General features: G+C 34.7%; 1 protein-coding gene across 2 annotated transcripts in view; it reads right to left on the reverse strand.

Annotated features, from left to right (window-relative positions):
* Nucleotides 1–14,010, reverse strand: part of ESF1 (ESF1 nucleolar pre-rRNA processing protein homolog) — a 62,483-nt gene that overhangs the window by 45,186 nt on the left and 3,287 nt on the right. For both annotated transcript variants that reach the window (XM_044263467.1, XM_044263468.1), the window contains exons 3-8: nucleotides 11,288–11,679; nucleotides 9,721–9,834; nucleotides 7,720–7,820; nucleotides 6,680–6,832; nucleotides 4,440–4,554; nucleotides 2,638–2,785 (exon numbers count right to left, since the gene is read on the reverse strand). In XM_044263467.1, the coding sequence (XP_044119402.1) occupies nucleotides 2,638–2,785; nucleotides 4,440–4,554; nucleotides 6,680–6,832; nucleotides 7,720–7,820; nucleotides 9,721–9,834; nucleotides 11,288–11,679 (1,023 nt within the window). The remainder of the gene's footprint in view (nucleotides 1–2,637; nucleotides 2,786–4,439; nucleotides 4,555–6,679; nucleotides 6,833–7,719; nucleotides 7,821–9,720; nucleotides 9,835–11,287; nucleotides 11,680–14,010) is intronic.

The raw sequence follows: 14,010 nt of genomic DNA on the forward strand, positions 1-14,010 counted from the left end.
TATGCTTAACATTTATGGTATTCGTTATCAGCACTAAACCTCTTAACACAATTTGGCATCACTGGGAATTCTATCAGATAAATAAATGAAGATGTGAATATATCAGGGAGACAAAGACAACATCAACCAAAAACTGACTGAGCAATTACAATTAAGCAACCATTTCCAAACACAGCCATACTACATACAGGAAAAAAGATTTTTTTTTTGGTTCTATTTTTTTAAAATGAGTTATTTTAAGCAAATAGCACATACAATTAGAAAATATGCTATTGAACATTTCAATCATCAAAACAAAATTTTTAATAAAACATAATTTGAGAACTTCTGCTTCTATTCATGGCAAGCTAGACACTTCAGACCAATCTTTTCACCAAGCATATCAAGTCGGATGAAATATTTTTAAAATCTTCAAGGAGTTTAAAAAAAGAAAAAAAAACTTTCAAAGAACTGATAAATTAGTAAAAAATTACCGACTCAAAATCAAGAATAGAGTACTAGGGAGTTGATCCTATATTGAAGATTTATTTTTTTCCTGAGAACATTTACTGATCCACAGAAGAAACAGCTATAAACTAAAAACTGTAAAAACTATAAAACTAAACTAGTTTTGGCAGCCTGGCAGGGCCAAGAGGACAAATGTTACCAGAGAAGAGAAGACAACCACTATGTCCACTTTAAGCAGGGACCCAGAAGGATGAACAATTAGGGTAGAAGCCAACCAGAAGTAAACCAGCCTTCATGAAGACTTGCATCATCCACAAAGTCCCAGGAACCTGAAGCCTTAAACCTTTGGAGTAATGTAGTCCTAGAATGACCAGAGTAAATGAAAGTTCTGTCTGATCAGATACTCACCTCAACTATCAAATTAGCACACAAAGTTAATCATGTATACAAATAAACAAAGGAGAAATATCTTGTAAAGTAACAAAAAATGAACCCCAAAAGACTTAAAATACTAAATTATCACATGGACTACAAAAACATGCTTATACCATTTACAGAGAGAAGGATTGAAAATATCTGCATGAATAGAAAATTATAAAAAGTATTATTGCTGATTTGAAAAATAGCCAAACAGGACTTAACAAAAAGGAAAAATACAATAACCAAAATTAGGAACTCAATGGATAGGTCTATCAACAGATTTAACACTGCTGAAAAGCAAATTAATGAACTGAAAGATAGGTCAAAAGAAAATATCCAGAACACAGCAGAGAGACAATAGATTAAGAAATCTATGACAGTAGCAAGATGGAAGTCATACTGGAAAGAAATAATATATATACTTACTTGGAATCCCAGGACAGGTTAGAAGAAATATATAATTAGATAATAACTAAGAAAATTCCAAAACTAATGAAAGATGCCATGACACAAATGCAAGAAACCCAACAGCCCCTAAGCACACGAAATCTACTATCGTAGTAAAACTGCAGAAAGACCAAAAAAAGAAAAAAAAAAAATTTTAATGCAGTCAAAAGAAAAAAGAAAATTCAGAAATTCAGATAATCTTCAAAAACCTGAAAAAAAGACAACCAACTTCTCAAAAACAACAGTGAAACTACAAGTCTGTGGGATATTATCATCAGTGTGGGGATGGAGAGGACTTCCCACCTATAATTTTTTGCGTGTGGAAGTATCTTTCACAAATGAAAGCAAAATAAGGATATTTTTATACTAAAACTCAAGAGAGTTTGACACAAGCAAATACTACCAGAACTTATCAAGGATATACATAAGGTAGAATGCAAATGATCCTAGATATAAAATCCTAGATATAAGAGTGAAATTTAAGAAAGTAGAAGAAATGTGGGTAAATGGAAATAAGGGCAATTTAAATATTAACAGCTCATAGGACTTACAAAAAACCAGAATTACAATACATAGGATAGGATGAGAGTTGTTTTAAGATTCCCTGTATTATTTAGGAGGGTAAAAATATTAATTACTATTAGACCTTAACAAATTAAGAATGCAAGTCACAATTTCTAGGATAATCACTAAATGGACAGAAACAGTTTACCTTCTAAACTATTCGAAGAGAAATGAATATAAAAATATTCAATCAACTGGGGCACCTGAGGGGCACAGTTTGTTAAGGATCCAGCTCTCAGTTTCGGCTCAGGTCATGATCTCAGGCCTGTGATAAGTCTGCTTGGGATTCTCTCTCCCTCTCCCTCTGTCCCTCCCACTTGTGTACTCTATCTAAAATAAATAAATAAATCGTAAAAAAAAAATAATCCGTCAATCCAAAAGAAGCTCTTAGTTTAAAAAAAAAAAAAAAAAAGAAGGAGGGGTAATAGTGTATTTTACTAGTTTGTTAAGAAACTGCAAAACTATATGAATTCGGACAAATGTAAAAGGCCAGGTTTTTTTTGTTTGGTACAGTTTTAAACAAAATGTTCATGGTTAAAGAAATCCAGGCTAAAAAAAAATACCTCTAAATAAAAAATTTCAAATACTATCTGCAGGTATATATAACACTATACATGGGAGTATGCTTTGCAGACAGCTTAAGAATTAGCTTGGCACTCCCTTTTAAGCTACCACCAAAGACATATTTCCAATAGCAACTCTAGATTAGGCACAGTCTAAATGCTTACAAATGTAAAATATCAAAAGATTAACAAGTACCCTGTAGCTCCTCTTCTATCTCTTCTTCATCCTCACTAGAGGAAGCTAAATAGGCTTGAAAATCCATGTCCAAAAGCTCTTCCTTTTTAAACTTCCTGTTGAGTGTTGTAATTCTTTCATGATCAGTCTCATCCCACGTGATCTCCACCTTTCACCAATAAATCAAACATAAAAACAGAAGTGTCAGTAACTCTTACTCACAGAATATTTACCACTACTGTGGATGTAAGCTAAAAAAGACATGCTAAAACAAATAATTAATGACACGCATAACAAAGTATTTTACTTATGAAAGAGGAACCATATCCATTAAGTTGTACCTTTTCCTTCCTAACTCTCTGCTATATGCAAGCTATTTTAATATTAGCAGTAAAAATTCAACTAATTGTAGGGAAAAGAAATAAAATGCACAGTGAAAAAGTTAACATTATGAATCAACAAAAACATGTTTTTTACCTGGAATTCTAAGTTTTTCTGGAGGTCTACAAACTACACGAAATCCATTCATAAAGCTTTCAACAGAATTTCAGTAGGGTCCCTTTTCCAAAAAAGATTAAGAGCCAAGATTAAGAGCCACTGATAAGAAAGGCATGTACTGGTTGGAAGGACGGTAAACCCTCATGATACAGAAATTCATCTATAGCATGACTGGTTTGGCTCCTGTCCTCCATGCCGCACCCATTCTCAGACAGGGTCTTGTCAGAAGTTTCAGCTTCATTACAGGGTAGGTCCCCTACCCTTGTTTTTTTTTTCCTCTCAGTCTAATCTCCTCAGATAAGGACAACAAAATGGGCGCCAATTAACAAAGGGAATCTTTAAGATAGCTGTCATTACCTTAGAAGTCCTGATTAGTCAGTCATATTATCTCTATTTTGATAATTTGTCAGAGTGATAACCATAAAACTGCTGCTGGAACTGGATGTCTATATGTGGATGGTATGGCCGAACCCTAGAATTCCAGAATGGCTGTCTGGACAGACTTGCCTCGGTCATTTTTCAGTCTTGAAAATAACCTGGCCCTATATTTTATGTTACTGAAGCTTTTAAACGTCATTTATTGCATAACAGTGGGGTTTTCCCATACTCAGTAACTAAACAAGGCCAAACAGTACCCAACATAGTATGCAGGTGACAGATATGGTAGCTTTCTCTACCACCAGCCTATTCTCAGAAGAGCACAGTGGTCTGTCACAGAAAAAGCAATGGGAAACCTGTGTGGTTCCTGCAGTCTATCCGTGGGCAGAAGGTTTATGGTGGGGGTGGGGAAAAGGAGAAGAGAGAAGGCAGGCAGCTAAGTAACAAATTAATTCAATAGAAATCTTCTGGCTCTTCATTACTAAGCAATAATGTGATATCTAATAGTCCTGAATTATTCTACTTCAATTGTTTTTATAATTTTAGATCGTATCTGCAGAAAAAAATGTGTTCCTATTTAAAATTTCCACTGGTTTTAACTGTGATTTGAGGTTATTTGTTACCTCCCTCTCCCTCCTCAGGATACTAATAACTGACATATTACTTATTAAAGAATTTAACTGAATAAGAATATATGGAAAAAAGAGAGGAAAAAAGAAACATTTGCAGGTATTGACTCAAGCTTAAAAGGATAAAAAAATCTGAAAATGGGTTCAAACAGATGTGGTAGATAAAAATGCAAATACACTTGTGTCTCACTTCTATTTGTATTTGTGCATTAAAATTTTGAATACCTCCCATTTCTGAAGATGCTATAAGTAAATAATACACAAATTCTTTTTTGAAAGCAAGAGTCCAGCTATACATTTTTAAAAGTTAAGAGATACCGTTGATGTTCCCATTGCAGCAGATGTGAAATATTTTGGTTTATATGCTGTTAAATCCACTTCTGAGGCTACGTCCTTGGGCTCATCATCAAAAGTAGTATCATCTGGTATAAACCTAAGAAGCAAAGAAAAAATAAATTTATTTAAACATATGCTGTAGTGATAAACAACCAGAGTTTAGGTTCTCTTCTAATTAGTTATAGTTTATATATGCATACCATAAGTTTCTATAGAACACATATGTAGATGGGGCAAACTATGTTAGAAATAACCTTGGCACAAAATTTCTGAAATTCATGAACTATGAATCTCTAATTCCACTAAATTTGAGTGAAATCTGTGGGCAGAAGCCCTGTGCTGGGAGTCAGTTAATATGAGTCAGGTGCAAACGCACATGGGTCCCTCATGTTTCAAAAAGACCTAGACTCCTGCACAGTCTTCATTTGCTATATGATATACTGAATATCAAACAGAATTAGTAGTAGACAAGTGTTCTGAATGTAAAGCATCAGACACATAAGGTGTCATTGAAAATAAGAAAAACGCTTAAGGTTGATTATTTATGACTAAAAAATCCTCATAATCTTATCTTTCAAAGATAATTTGTAATTATTTTCACAAATAATTAGCTGCCCACTATAATTGTCTGACAATGCTTAGGCATCAGGCTAAAACACAGGGTGAAAAACCCTATGGTTAATATATTAGGTTTTGTAATTTATATAAAGAGATTTTGGTTCCATACACACAAAAGGCATATGCTCTACTGTCCACCAAAAATGATTCTAGGGGGAAGAAACAGGTAATTAAGGCTCATTAGGTTTATAAAATATCCTTCTCCAGCCATACTTTTACAAAGACTAGAAGAAAAAAATCTGAAATCAGTATTTTTAAGTATTATTAATATGCATGCATTTATATTTTGGGGGAGATGAAACAAAGTTTCTAGATAATTGAATGATAGCAGAAAACTCAACTTTCTTTTCTGATATTATGTTTAACAAAATAAAACAGGGAATGCAATTTTTTTCCATGCTCATTGATCTTATTTTCTAGGCCTGCCAAAGCTTATTCTAACTATCCTTATTCCAAAAAGGAAACAGAACAAAATGATTCTGAAAAGAACATGTTAACATGAATTCACGAAACCCAAGGAGTTTGACATTCTAACAAATGTTTGGTACCTACTATTTAAACATTCAAAACAAGTACCTCCTATTGAAATTGTTAAAAGAGAAAGAAACACTTGTCTGATGAGATAAGCCCTTCTTATTATAAATGCCAATGTACTAAAATCTTACCTTAAATTATCAATTCAAAAACTTTTATTTGTATTTTTATACCAGTCCAAATGCCTTTGAAATATGAAAGCCAGGGACTATGAAATGATGCATTTTTTTTTTTCAGAAATATTTCATTTTTAGAATAAAGCCTCTCACAAACCTGGAAACAAAGAACTGATTTCTATTCCAAGTGTCACAGGAGAATGATTTACTGGGTTCAAAAACAGTAGGCTAATGAAAAAATGGTATAGTAGTTCAGATTCCCATTTCCTCAGAACTGACATTTACCACCATTTAAGGTTTTTCAGCTTTGGGCCAGTGAAACCTGCACATGGGGTGAAAATAATGCCCAAGTCTGAAGACAAAGCCAGTAAGACCATCCTTTCACTGAGCATTTAGAGCAGCACCATCCAATGGAACTTTCTGTGATGATAGCAATGTCCTGTATCTGCTCTGTCCAACATATGGCCAGTAAGTACTTCAAATGTGTCTAAGTGATGAAGCAAATAAATAAATTTAAAATTTTTAAAAAATTTAACTAAATAGATATGACTAGTAACTACTATATTAGACAGCACAGTTCTAGAGGAACCAGTTTATTAGGAAATGCCTTTGCCCCACCTCAGTGCCTTTTTTCAGAGTTAATTCACCTGGCTCCTAGTTCTAAAATAGAGTTGCAAAGAAATATCACCGCATATAAGCCATTATCCTAAAAACATTGCCAATATATTGGAAATTCAGGATATAAATGTGGAGTGACTCACACACAACACTATAAAATTTTCTCATTATAGTTTTCTTTGTTAAGAGTGATGTTCCATAGGACAGAGTTCACCTAAAGCAAAAAAATCCTCTTTTACAATATGAAACAACAGAAAATACTACCAATCTAATATCCTACTTCCTACAATAATATTATGCCACAAGATAAAACTGGCAAGACACATACTGGATTACCTTAAATCTATGAATGAACAACTACTTTCGAATTCCAGGCCATCACAATCCTCATAAATTTTACCAGCTGTTTCAGGAGAATCACAGTCTACTACTGCATAATAGTATTTGAGTCGTTTGAATTGATAATCTCTCAATTTTTCTCTAGAAGTCCTAAAAGGTAGAAAACTCATTAAGCTTATTTATTCAGGAACACAAATACCTACCTTCCTTTAAAAAATAAATGTGATTACTTCAAGAAAAACATATTACAACCTGGCCTTCATCCCAATCCATCTTTCCTTCAATTCTACCTTTATAGGCATTAGATATTTAAGATCAATTTATTATTCTGGTAATATTTTGATTGAAATTTAGTATCCAGAAAAGGAGCATGTGAGAATTACATATGCTTACTCATAATTTTAATTCTTGAATAGTCTTTTTTGTTTTGCTACCATCTATGGTCTCTCAAGTAAAACTCCTGAACAAGGTCACTATATTATAAAATATGCTAGGAAAACATTAGCTCTAGGTACAAAGAAATTCCTAATCTTGAAATTTTTTATTCCAGACTTATGTGTTGTCAAGTCTAAATGGTTATAAGTTTAATTTCATTGAACTACAACATACTCCTTGAGGGTCTTTATTGCTGTTCTGCCACGATTTAACTACCATTTTTATTACGTGCACATATAGCTCCACCTAGTGGTTTAAAAACTACCTTAAATTTTTTTCTATACATTACGATGATAAAAACTTATTCCAGGAGAAAAGCAAAACTTACTAAGAGCAAAGAGGTTGAGAACCTTAAATCAGTCTAATCATGAAATGTTTTTCAAAACTGCAATAATTGTTTTGATGAATATAGAAATATGAATATACACACAAAAGGTTGTTGGAATAGTGTGCCACTTCTGATAGACTTTAATCGGCTTGCAACTTGTTTTAAATTATAAAAGGCAGGCACAACATATACTTTAGTCCCATTAAAGTGACCAGAATTCTGAGTTATTGACATGAATTTAGATTTAGTTTTATTTTCTGTAACAGGTTAATACCAGTCCTTTTCAGGGGCATCTTCAGGAATACTTAATAACTCTACTGGTCCTTGAACTTGCTCTTCCTTCATCCTCTCCTTTCCAAATTCCGAAGGATATATCTAGACACACAAAAAATAAGATCAATGTAATTTAAACTTTACTTATCTTAAAACGTCCAGACCTGTCAAGGTCAGGAATTCTGAGAGTTACAAGCGAACTCGATGAAAACAGCAAGGATGACTCACTTCCAAACCTACTACAGGAAGCTAAAACACCCTGAGGAATCTCCTTAAAAATAGTTTTCGCTGGAGAGTAACAGATATGGAGCTTGAGAACAAAAATAGATTTATCTCCTGCATATGTCAACTAGAACAAGATGGTCCTGGGATCCGAAGGAAAAATTAAGAAAAGCAAAAGAAGACTCTAAATGCTCAAGGAACTTAAAGTACGTACACACACACACACACACACACACACACAAATGACTAGGTTAAATAGTTGGCATAAAATACACAAAAATGACTAAGGAAGTATATAAAACATAAAGAAAAACAATTTTGTTTTCTCTCTTAAGTCATATCATTTATCCAATGCCTTCTTTTAAGAAATACTTTAAATAGAAAAGAACTGATAGTAATCTTATCACACAGTTTAGAGGGTCTTGGTAAAAGAAAAAGAATTCACCCTCACTGGGATTTGGTAATTTTGTATGTTGGCTACTTTTGAGAAAAAATAAAACTGTATTAATTTGTCTTATTTTGACATTACTGGGCTTAATATACTTTTGCTAACCAATACATGCTTTTCTGAGTTCTCTGCAATATGCAATTTATTAAATAGGGGATTTGAGTTTTCCTTACTAATTTGAGTGGTAATAGGTTTTGATGTAAAAGTTTTAAATACATATGTAGTCACATCTGCTGATTCTGTTTTTCTAAGTCTAGAAATTCTTACCATGCATTTTTCTGAAACACAAGATTTAATAGAAACACAATCCTATTTTATTCTGTTTCTATGGTTTAGCTTTTTTTTTCTTACTTTATCTGGAGTTTATTTTGGACTATGATGAGGTGAAGATCTGAACTAAGCTCTTTATACAAAGACTCACTCATTTGTCCCAATTCAAGCTTACTTTGGCCTGTATTATAATATGAATTTTTCTATTTACCTATTTCATTCCATCAATTTGTCTTTCCATTTTTAACCAAACTGTTAACTCTTGAGTAATAAAAAATGTTCACATGTTGTACCTCACAGAGCAAATCCTTTTATACTTGTATGTTTTCCTAAAAATTTATTAGTCATTCTCATTTATTTCTTCTTCTAGATGATTACTGGTATCCTTTTTCTTTGATCTGAACTAAAGATTGTAACTAAATACTTAATGTGAGCTTCTTTTCATTTCATTCTTACAACTACCCTAGGAAATACTATTGTTACATCCGCTTGTCAGGTGAGAGAACACATCTGAGAAATTAATAAAATGCCCAAGATCACATGGCATGTATCAGGGTCAAGATTTGAATGCGGGTCTGTCATACTGAAAAACCTAGATTCTTAATCACTAGGCTTGCTCTCCAGAAATACGGTATCTCAACAATTACTTAAATTTTTCAAATTTAACCAATGTTATAGTTTACTTCATATATATCATATATATTTAAGGTAATTCCCAAGGATTTTACATTTCTGCTGCTAGCAAAAATAGATTATTCTTAATTGGTTAAGAATTGAATAATGCAATTTAAAAAATATTTATTTTACTTGCCCCTTTCTTGAGCCTTATAATAGCTTTTCAATTGTATTCTTTAGATTTTTAAAATACATACAATCGTATAATGTATCAAGAGCAATAATTTTATTTCTTCCTTTCTACCTTTTACATCTATTCTACAAGTTTTGTGCCTAACTATACCAGACGACTGCCAGATTATTTTTCCTTAAAAGGAAAACTATGACTTAAAAAAAGATTAAACTTAAAAATGTTTAGAAATATTTCAAAATGAAATCAATTCTCACCTTTACAGAAAATATAACACCCCCTTTAGGTTTAAATGAATTGAACAGAGCTAGCAAATCTTTTGCCTTTAATCTGTCCCAGTCCATGTTGCAAACTGCTAATCGACGTGTAACCTAAGAAATGAGAAAAATTAAATATTACATAATCTTTATCATTCCCATCACTTGCAAAATATATAAAAAAAGTCTTCTTTACCCCAAATTCTGAAATCTGAAAATACAGTATTTATCTAAGTCGTTTCAATATGTTAAACTTCGCCTGAGTCAGACAATGGTAAAAATGTCAACAGATAGATAAGCACTTTCTCTTTCTCAGTTCTTTGTTCTTGAATCAGAACTTGATAATCAGCTGCCCTTTTTTTTTTTTTAATTTTATGTATTTGTTCATTTGCCAGAGAGAGAGAGTACAAGCAGGGATGTGGCAGGTAGAAGGAGAAACAAGCTCCTCACTGGGCATGGAGCCCGACATGGGACCCAATCACAGGACTCTGGGATCATGACTTGAGCAGAAGGCAGAAGCTTAACCAACTGAGCCACCTGGGTATCCCAATCAGTTTACTTTTTAACACCCAGGTTTGTTAAGCTATTTTGCTACCCACGCATTAATATGGAGATTGAGTATGTTACCCTAAAGCGTTTTTTTTTTTTTTTTTTAAAGATTTTATTTATTTATTTGACAGACAGAGATCACAAGTAGGCAGAGAGGCAGGCAGAGAGAGAGAAGGGGGAAGCGGGCTCCCTGCTGAGCAGAGAGCCCAATGTGGGGCTCGATCCCAGGACCTTGAGATCATGACCTGAGCTGAAGGCAGAGGCTTTAACCCACTGAGCCACCCAGGCGCCCCTCCCTAAAGCGTTTCTAACAGTGCAGTAGAAACTGAAATATAAACTACCAGCTACAGTAAATATCTTCTAAAAATTTCATGTGACCTGGGGTGCCTGAGTATCAGTCATTAGGGGTCTACCTTTGGTTCAGGTCAAGATCCCAGGGTTCTGGGATCAAGTCCCACCATCAGGCTCCTTGCTCAGCAGGATGCCTGCTTTTCCCTCTCCCACTCTCCCTGCTTGTGTTCCCTCTCACTGTCTGTCACATAATAAAATCTCAAAAATTTCATGTGACCTTTAATTATTTCTTTAACTAATCTCTATTTGCTTGGACAAACACCTAATTTATATAGCTACAATCCATATCAAGAAGTTTGTTTGTATCAAAAAGTTTCAATCAGAACAATCATTAAGATTATTATTTACGGGGTGCCTGGGTGGCTCAGCGGTTAAAGCCTCTGCCTTCCCTTTGGCCCGGGTCATGATCCTAGGACCCTGGGATCAAGCCCCGCATCGGGCTCTCTGCTCAGTGCAGAGCCTGCTTCTCTCTCTCTCTCTCTCTGCCTGCCTCTCTGCCTACTTGTGTTCTGTCAAATAAATAAATAAAATCTTTAAAAAAAAAAAAAAAGATTATTATTTACTAAAAAAAGTTTTCCCACTCAGTTTAATGACAGCAATTCTACCATCTATAAAAGTGACTTTAATTATGCTTTTCACAAATAATCTTATTTATTCAGAAGTTCACCTCATCAGCCCGAGGAGCATCTTTATCTAATTCTCTCCAAGCATGCTCAAAACCAGAGTCCTCTGGCAGTAAATCTGCCATATCTTCTTCATCTTCAGAACTAGTTTCTATATTTCCTTTACCCCTTGCAAGATCAGGGCCACTGTCACTTTCATCATCATTGTCACTATCCTCATCTTCATCTTCCTCCTCATCACTTTCATTTCCATCATCATCATCATCATCATCATCAACTGAAGCTCTACCAGTGCGTGTAATTCCATCTTCAGATTCCTCATCACCTATTTCACTAGCACTTTCTGAATCTTCCTCCAGAGAATCTTTGTCAACCATCTTACCACCTGCAGAGTTTTCATAACCGTCACTGTCTCTTGCCATTATTAGAGGAATCACTGCAAAAAAGATTAAAGGAGGGAGAAATTAAGAAAATGTAGACACAATTAAATTGAATCCAACTAATTTTGACCTCAAATCCAGGAAGAATATAAGTTGTGTTGTGGATGAGATCACATATGCAGAGCAAAATAGTAAGTTTTCTGCTAAATCTTGAACTTAGTAACTAACTATGGTTAGCAATATATGAAAAGTAAAAGACTAGTTTTACTTAAGTTGGATTTTTTTAACCCACATAACTCTGAAAAAAGCTCATTTTCTATTTCTAAAGCAATCATATGATTCTGCTGTGGGTATGTGAATATGTTGATATACAGTACCTTGCACATTTTATTCACCTTTAAATTGGAACTTATGTTTCTGCTTATAGGCTCTGCTTGCAGAATTAAAAAAAAAAACATTAAAAGCTTAACACTTGGAATGAAATTCAAACTTATTTTTTTCTTGGTCCTATAGTCTTATAATAGTCATTCATTGACTAAATATTTATCATCTACTATGTAAAATGCATTGAGCTCAGGAAAAGGAAAAGGAAGGGGTGCCTGGGTGGCTCAATCAGTTAAGCCTCTGCCTTCAGCTCAGGTCATGATCCCTGCGACCTGGGATCGAGCCCTGCATAGGGCTCTTTGCTCAGTGGAGAGTCGGCTTCTCCCTCTCCCTCTGACTACTTGTACTCTATCTTTTTGCCAAATAAACAAATAAAATCTTTATATATCATAAACATGTTTGGGTATACCACAATTTAATCAGGTCCCTAATGATTTATATTACTTTTTAAATTTTAAAAACAATGCTAAGGTGTACATTTTCTTTTTTTAAGATTTTATTTCTTTACTCGACAGAAAGAGAGAGACAGTGAGAGGGAATACAAGCTGGGGGAGTGGGAGAGGGAGTAGCAGGCTTCCCACTGAGCAGGGAGCCAGATGCCAGGATTGATCCCAGGACCCCACGATCATGACCTGAGCCGAAGGCAGAGGCTTAACAACTGAGCCACCCAGACAGCCCTAAGATGCATATTCTTTGCACAAATGTGCAAGCATTTACTTAAAATAAGTTCTTAGGAGTGCAAGTGCTGGGCATCAACATTTACAACACAAAATACCAAATTGCACTCTTTCCATCACCTTTACCTTGTAGCATTTAAAAAGCTCTCTGCAGGGGTGCCTGGGTGGCTCAGTAGGTTGGTACCTACCTTTGGCTCAGGTCATGATCCCACAGTCCTGTGATGGAGTCCCACATCGGGCTCCCTGCTCAGTGGGGAGTCTGCTTCTCCTTCTACCCACTTCCCCCTGCTCATGATCTCTCTCTCTCTCAAATAATAACATCTTAAAAAACAAAAAAAAACCACCTCTCTGCACACAGTAGTTGCTGGTAACTGATGAATAATGAACAAAATATGGTGTACATATAAAGTCATTTATCCCTACTTATTACATAATGCCTTTCTGGATTGTGGAACAGATGTAAATGACTGGAAGCAACATGATGCAGTAGAAAGATGTTTCGAAGACGTGAACTGCAGGCCCGACTCTGTATACCCTCACATAAATCACTTTAGCCTTGTTTCCTGATTAATCTATCCTAATTTCTCAAGTTTATTGAGAAATCTCAATAAAAAAGATAAGCAAAAAGATTCTGTAAAATCAATCCAAACGAGTATATGGATATGTTTTATTAATCCAGTGCCCTAAATCAAGTGAAATTTGAAAGATGCTAGACTAATTTACCTCACAAACCGCATCAAACAAACCCTGCTGCTGTTCCTATTTTGATCTTATTCTCCAATTTCAGTAACCAAACTCCTATCCCTCTCCCTAAACCTCAGTTTGCTGCCTCCTGGTTCCACTACAAAAGGAATGAGATCCCACTCTGACCTCCTAGTCCCTGCTGTCTAGAATTCTATCCCCTACCTAATACCTCCTATCTTTCAAATGTGATCTCAGCCTGTCTAGTTCTCTCTGACTTTTTCCCAATATCTATCTTCCTTGAATCTTGTAACCATGGCCAGGCTTTGGCTCATCTGAATACCAATTTTCAGTTAACAAAATAAACAACAGGCGACACCAACACTCAAAATTTCTTGCTACTGGAGGGGACACCAAATTTTAACAAGCTCAGTAAACAAGTAAGCATGAACTGGAACAGATATTTCTTAGTTCCGAACAACCATCTCTAGTTGTATTACCTACTTACCCCTTCAGAGACCTTATTATCTAATTAAATGGGAATACTGATCTCTTCTGAACATATCCAACCACATCTTTGCTCAAAGTCCTTTCTATATTGAGTACTCTGGTCTCTTGATTTACTTTTTCCAAGCCCATTGGTAC

This window comes from Neovison vison, chromosome 8 (genome assembly GCF_020171115.1).
Source record: "Neovison vison isolate M4711 chromosome 8, ASM_NN_V1, whole genome shotgun sequence".
Classification (NCBI taxonomy): Eukaryota; Metazoa; Chordata; class Mammalia; order Carnivora; family Mustelidae; genus Neogale; species Neogale vison.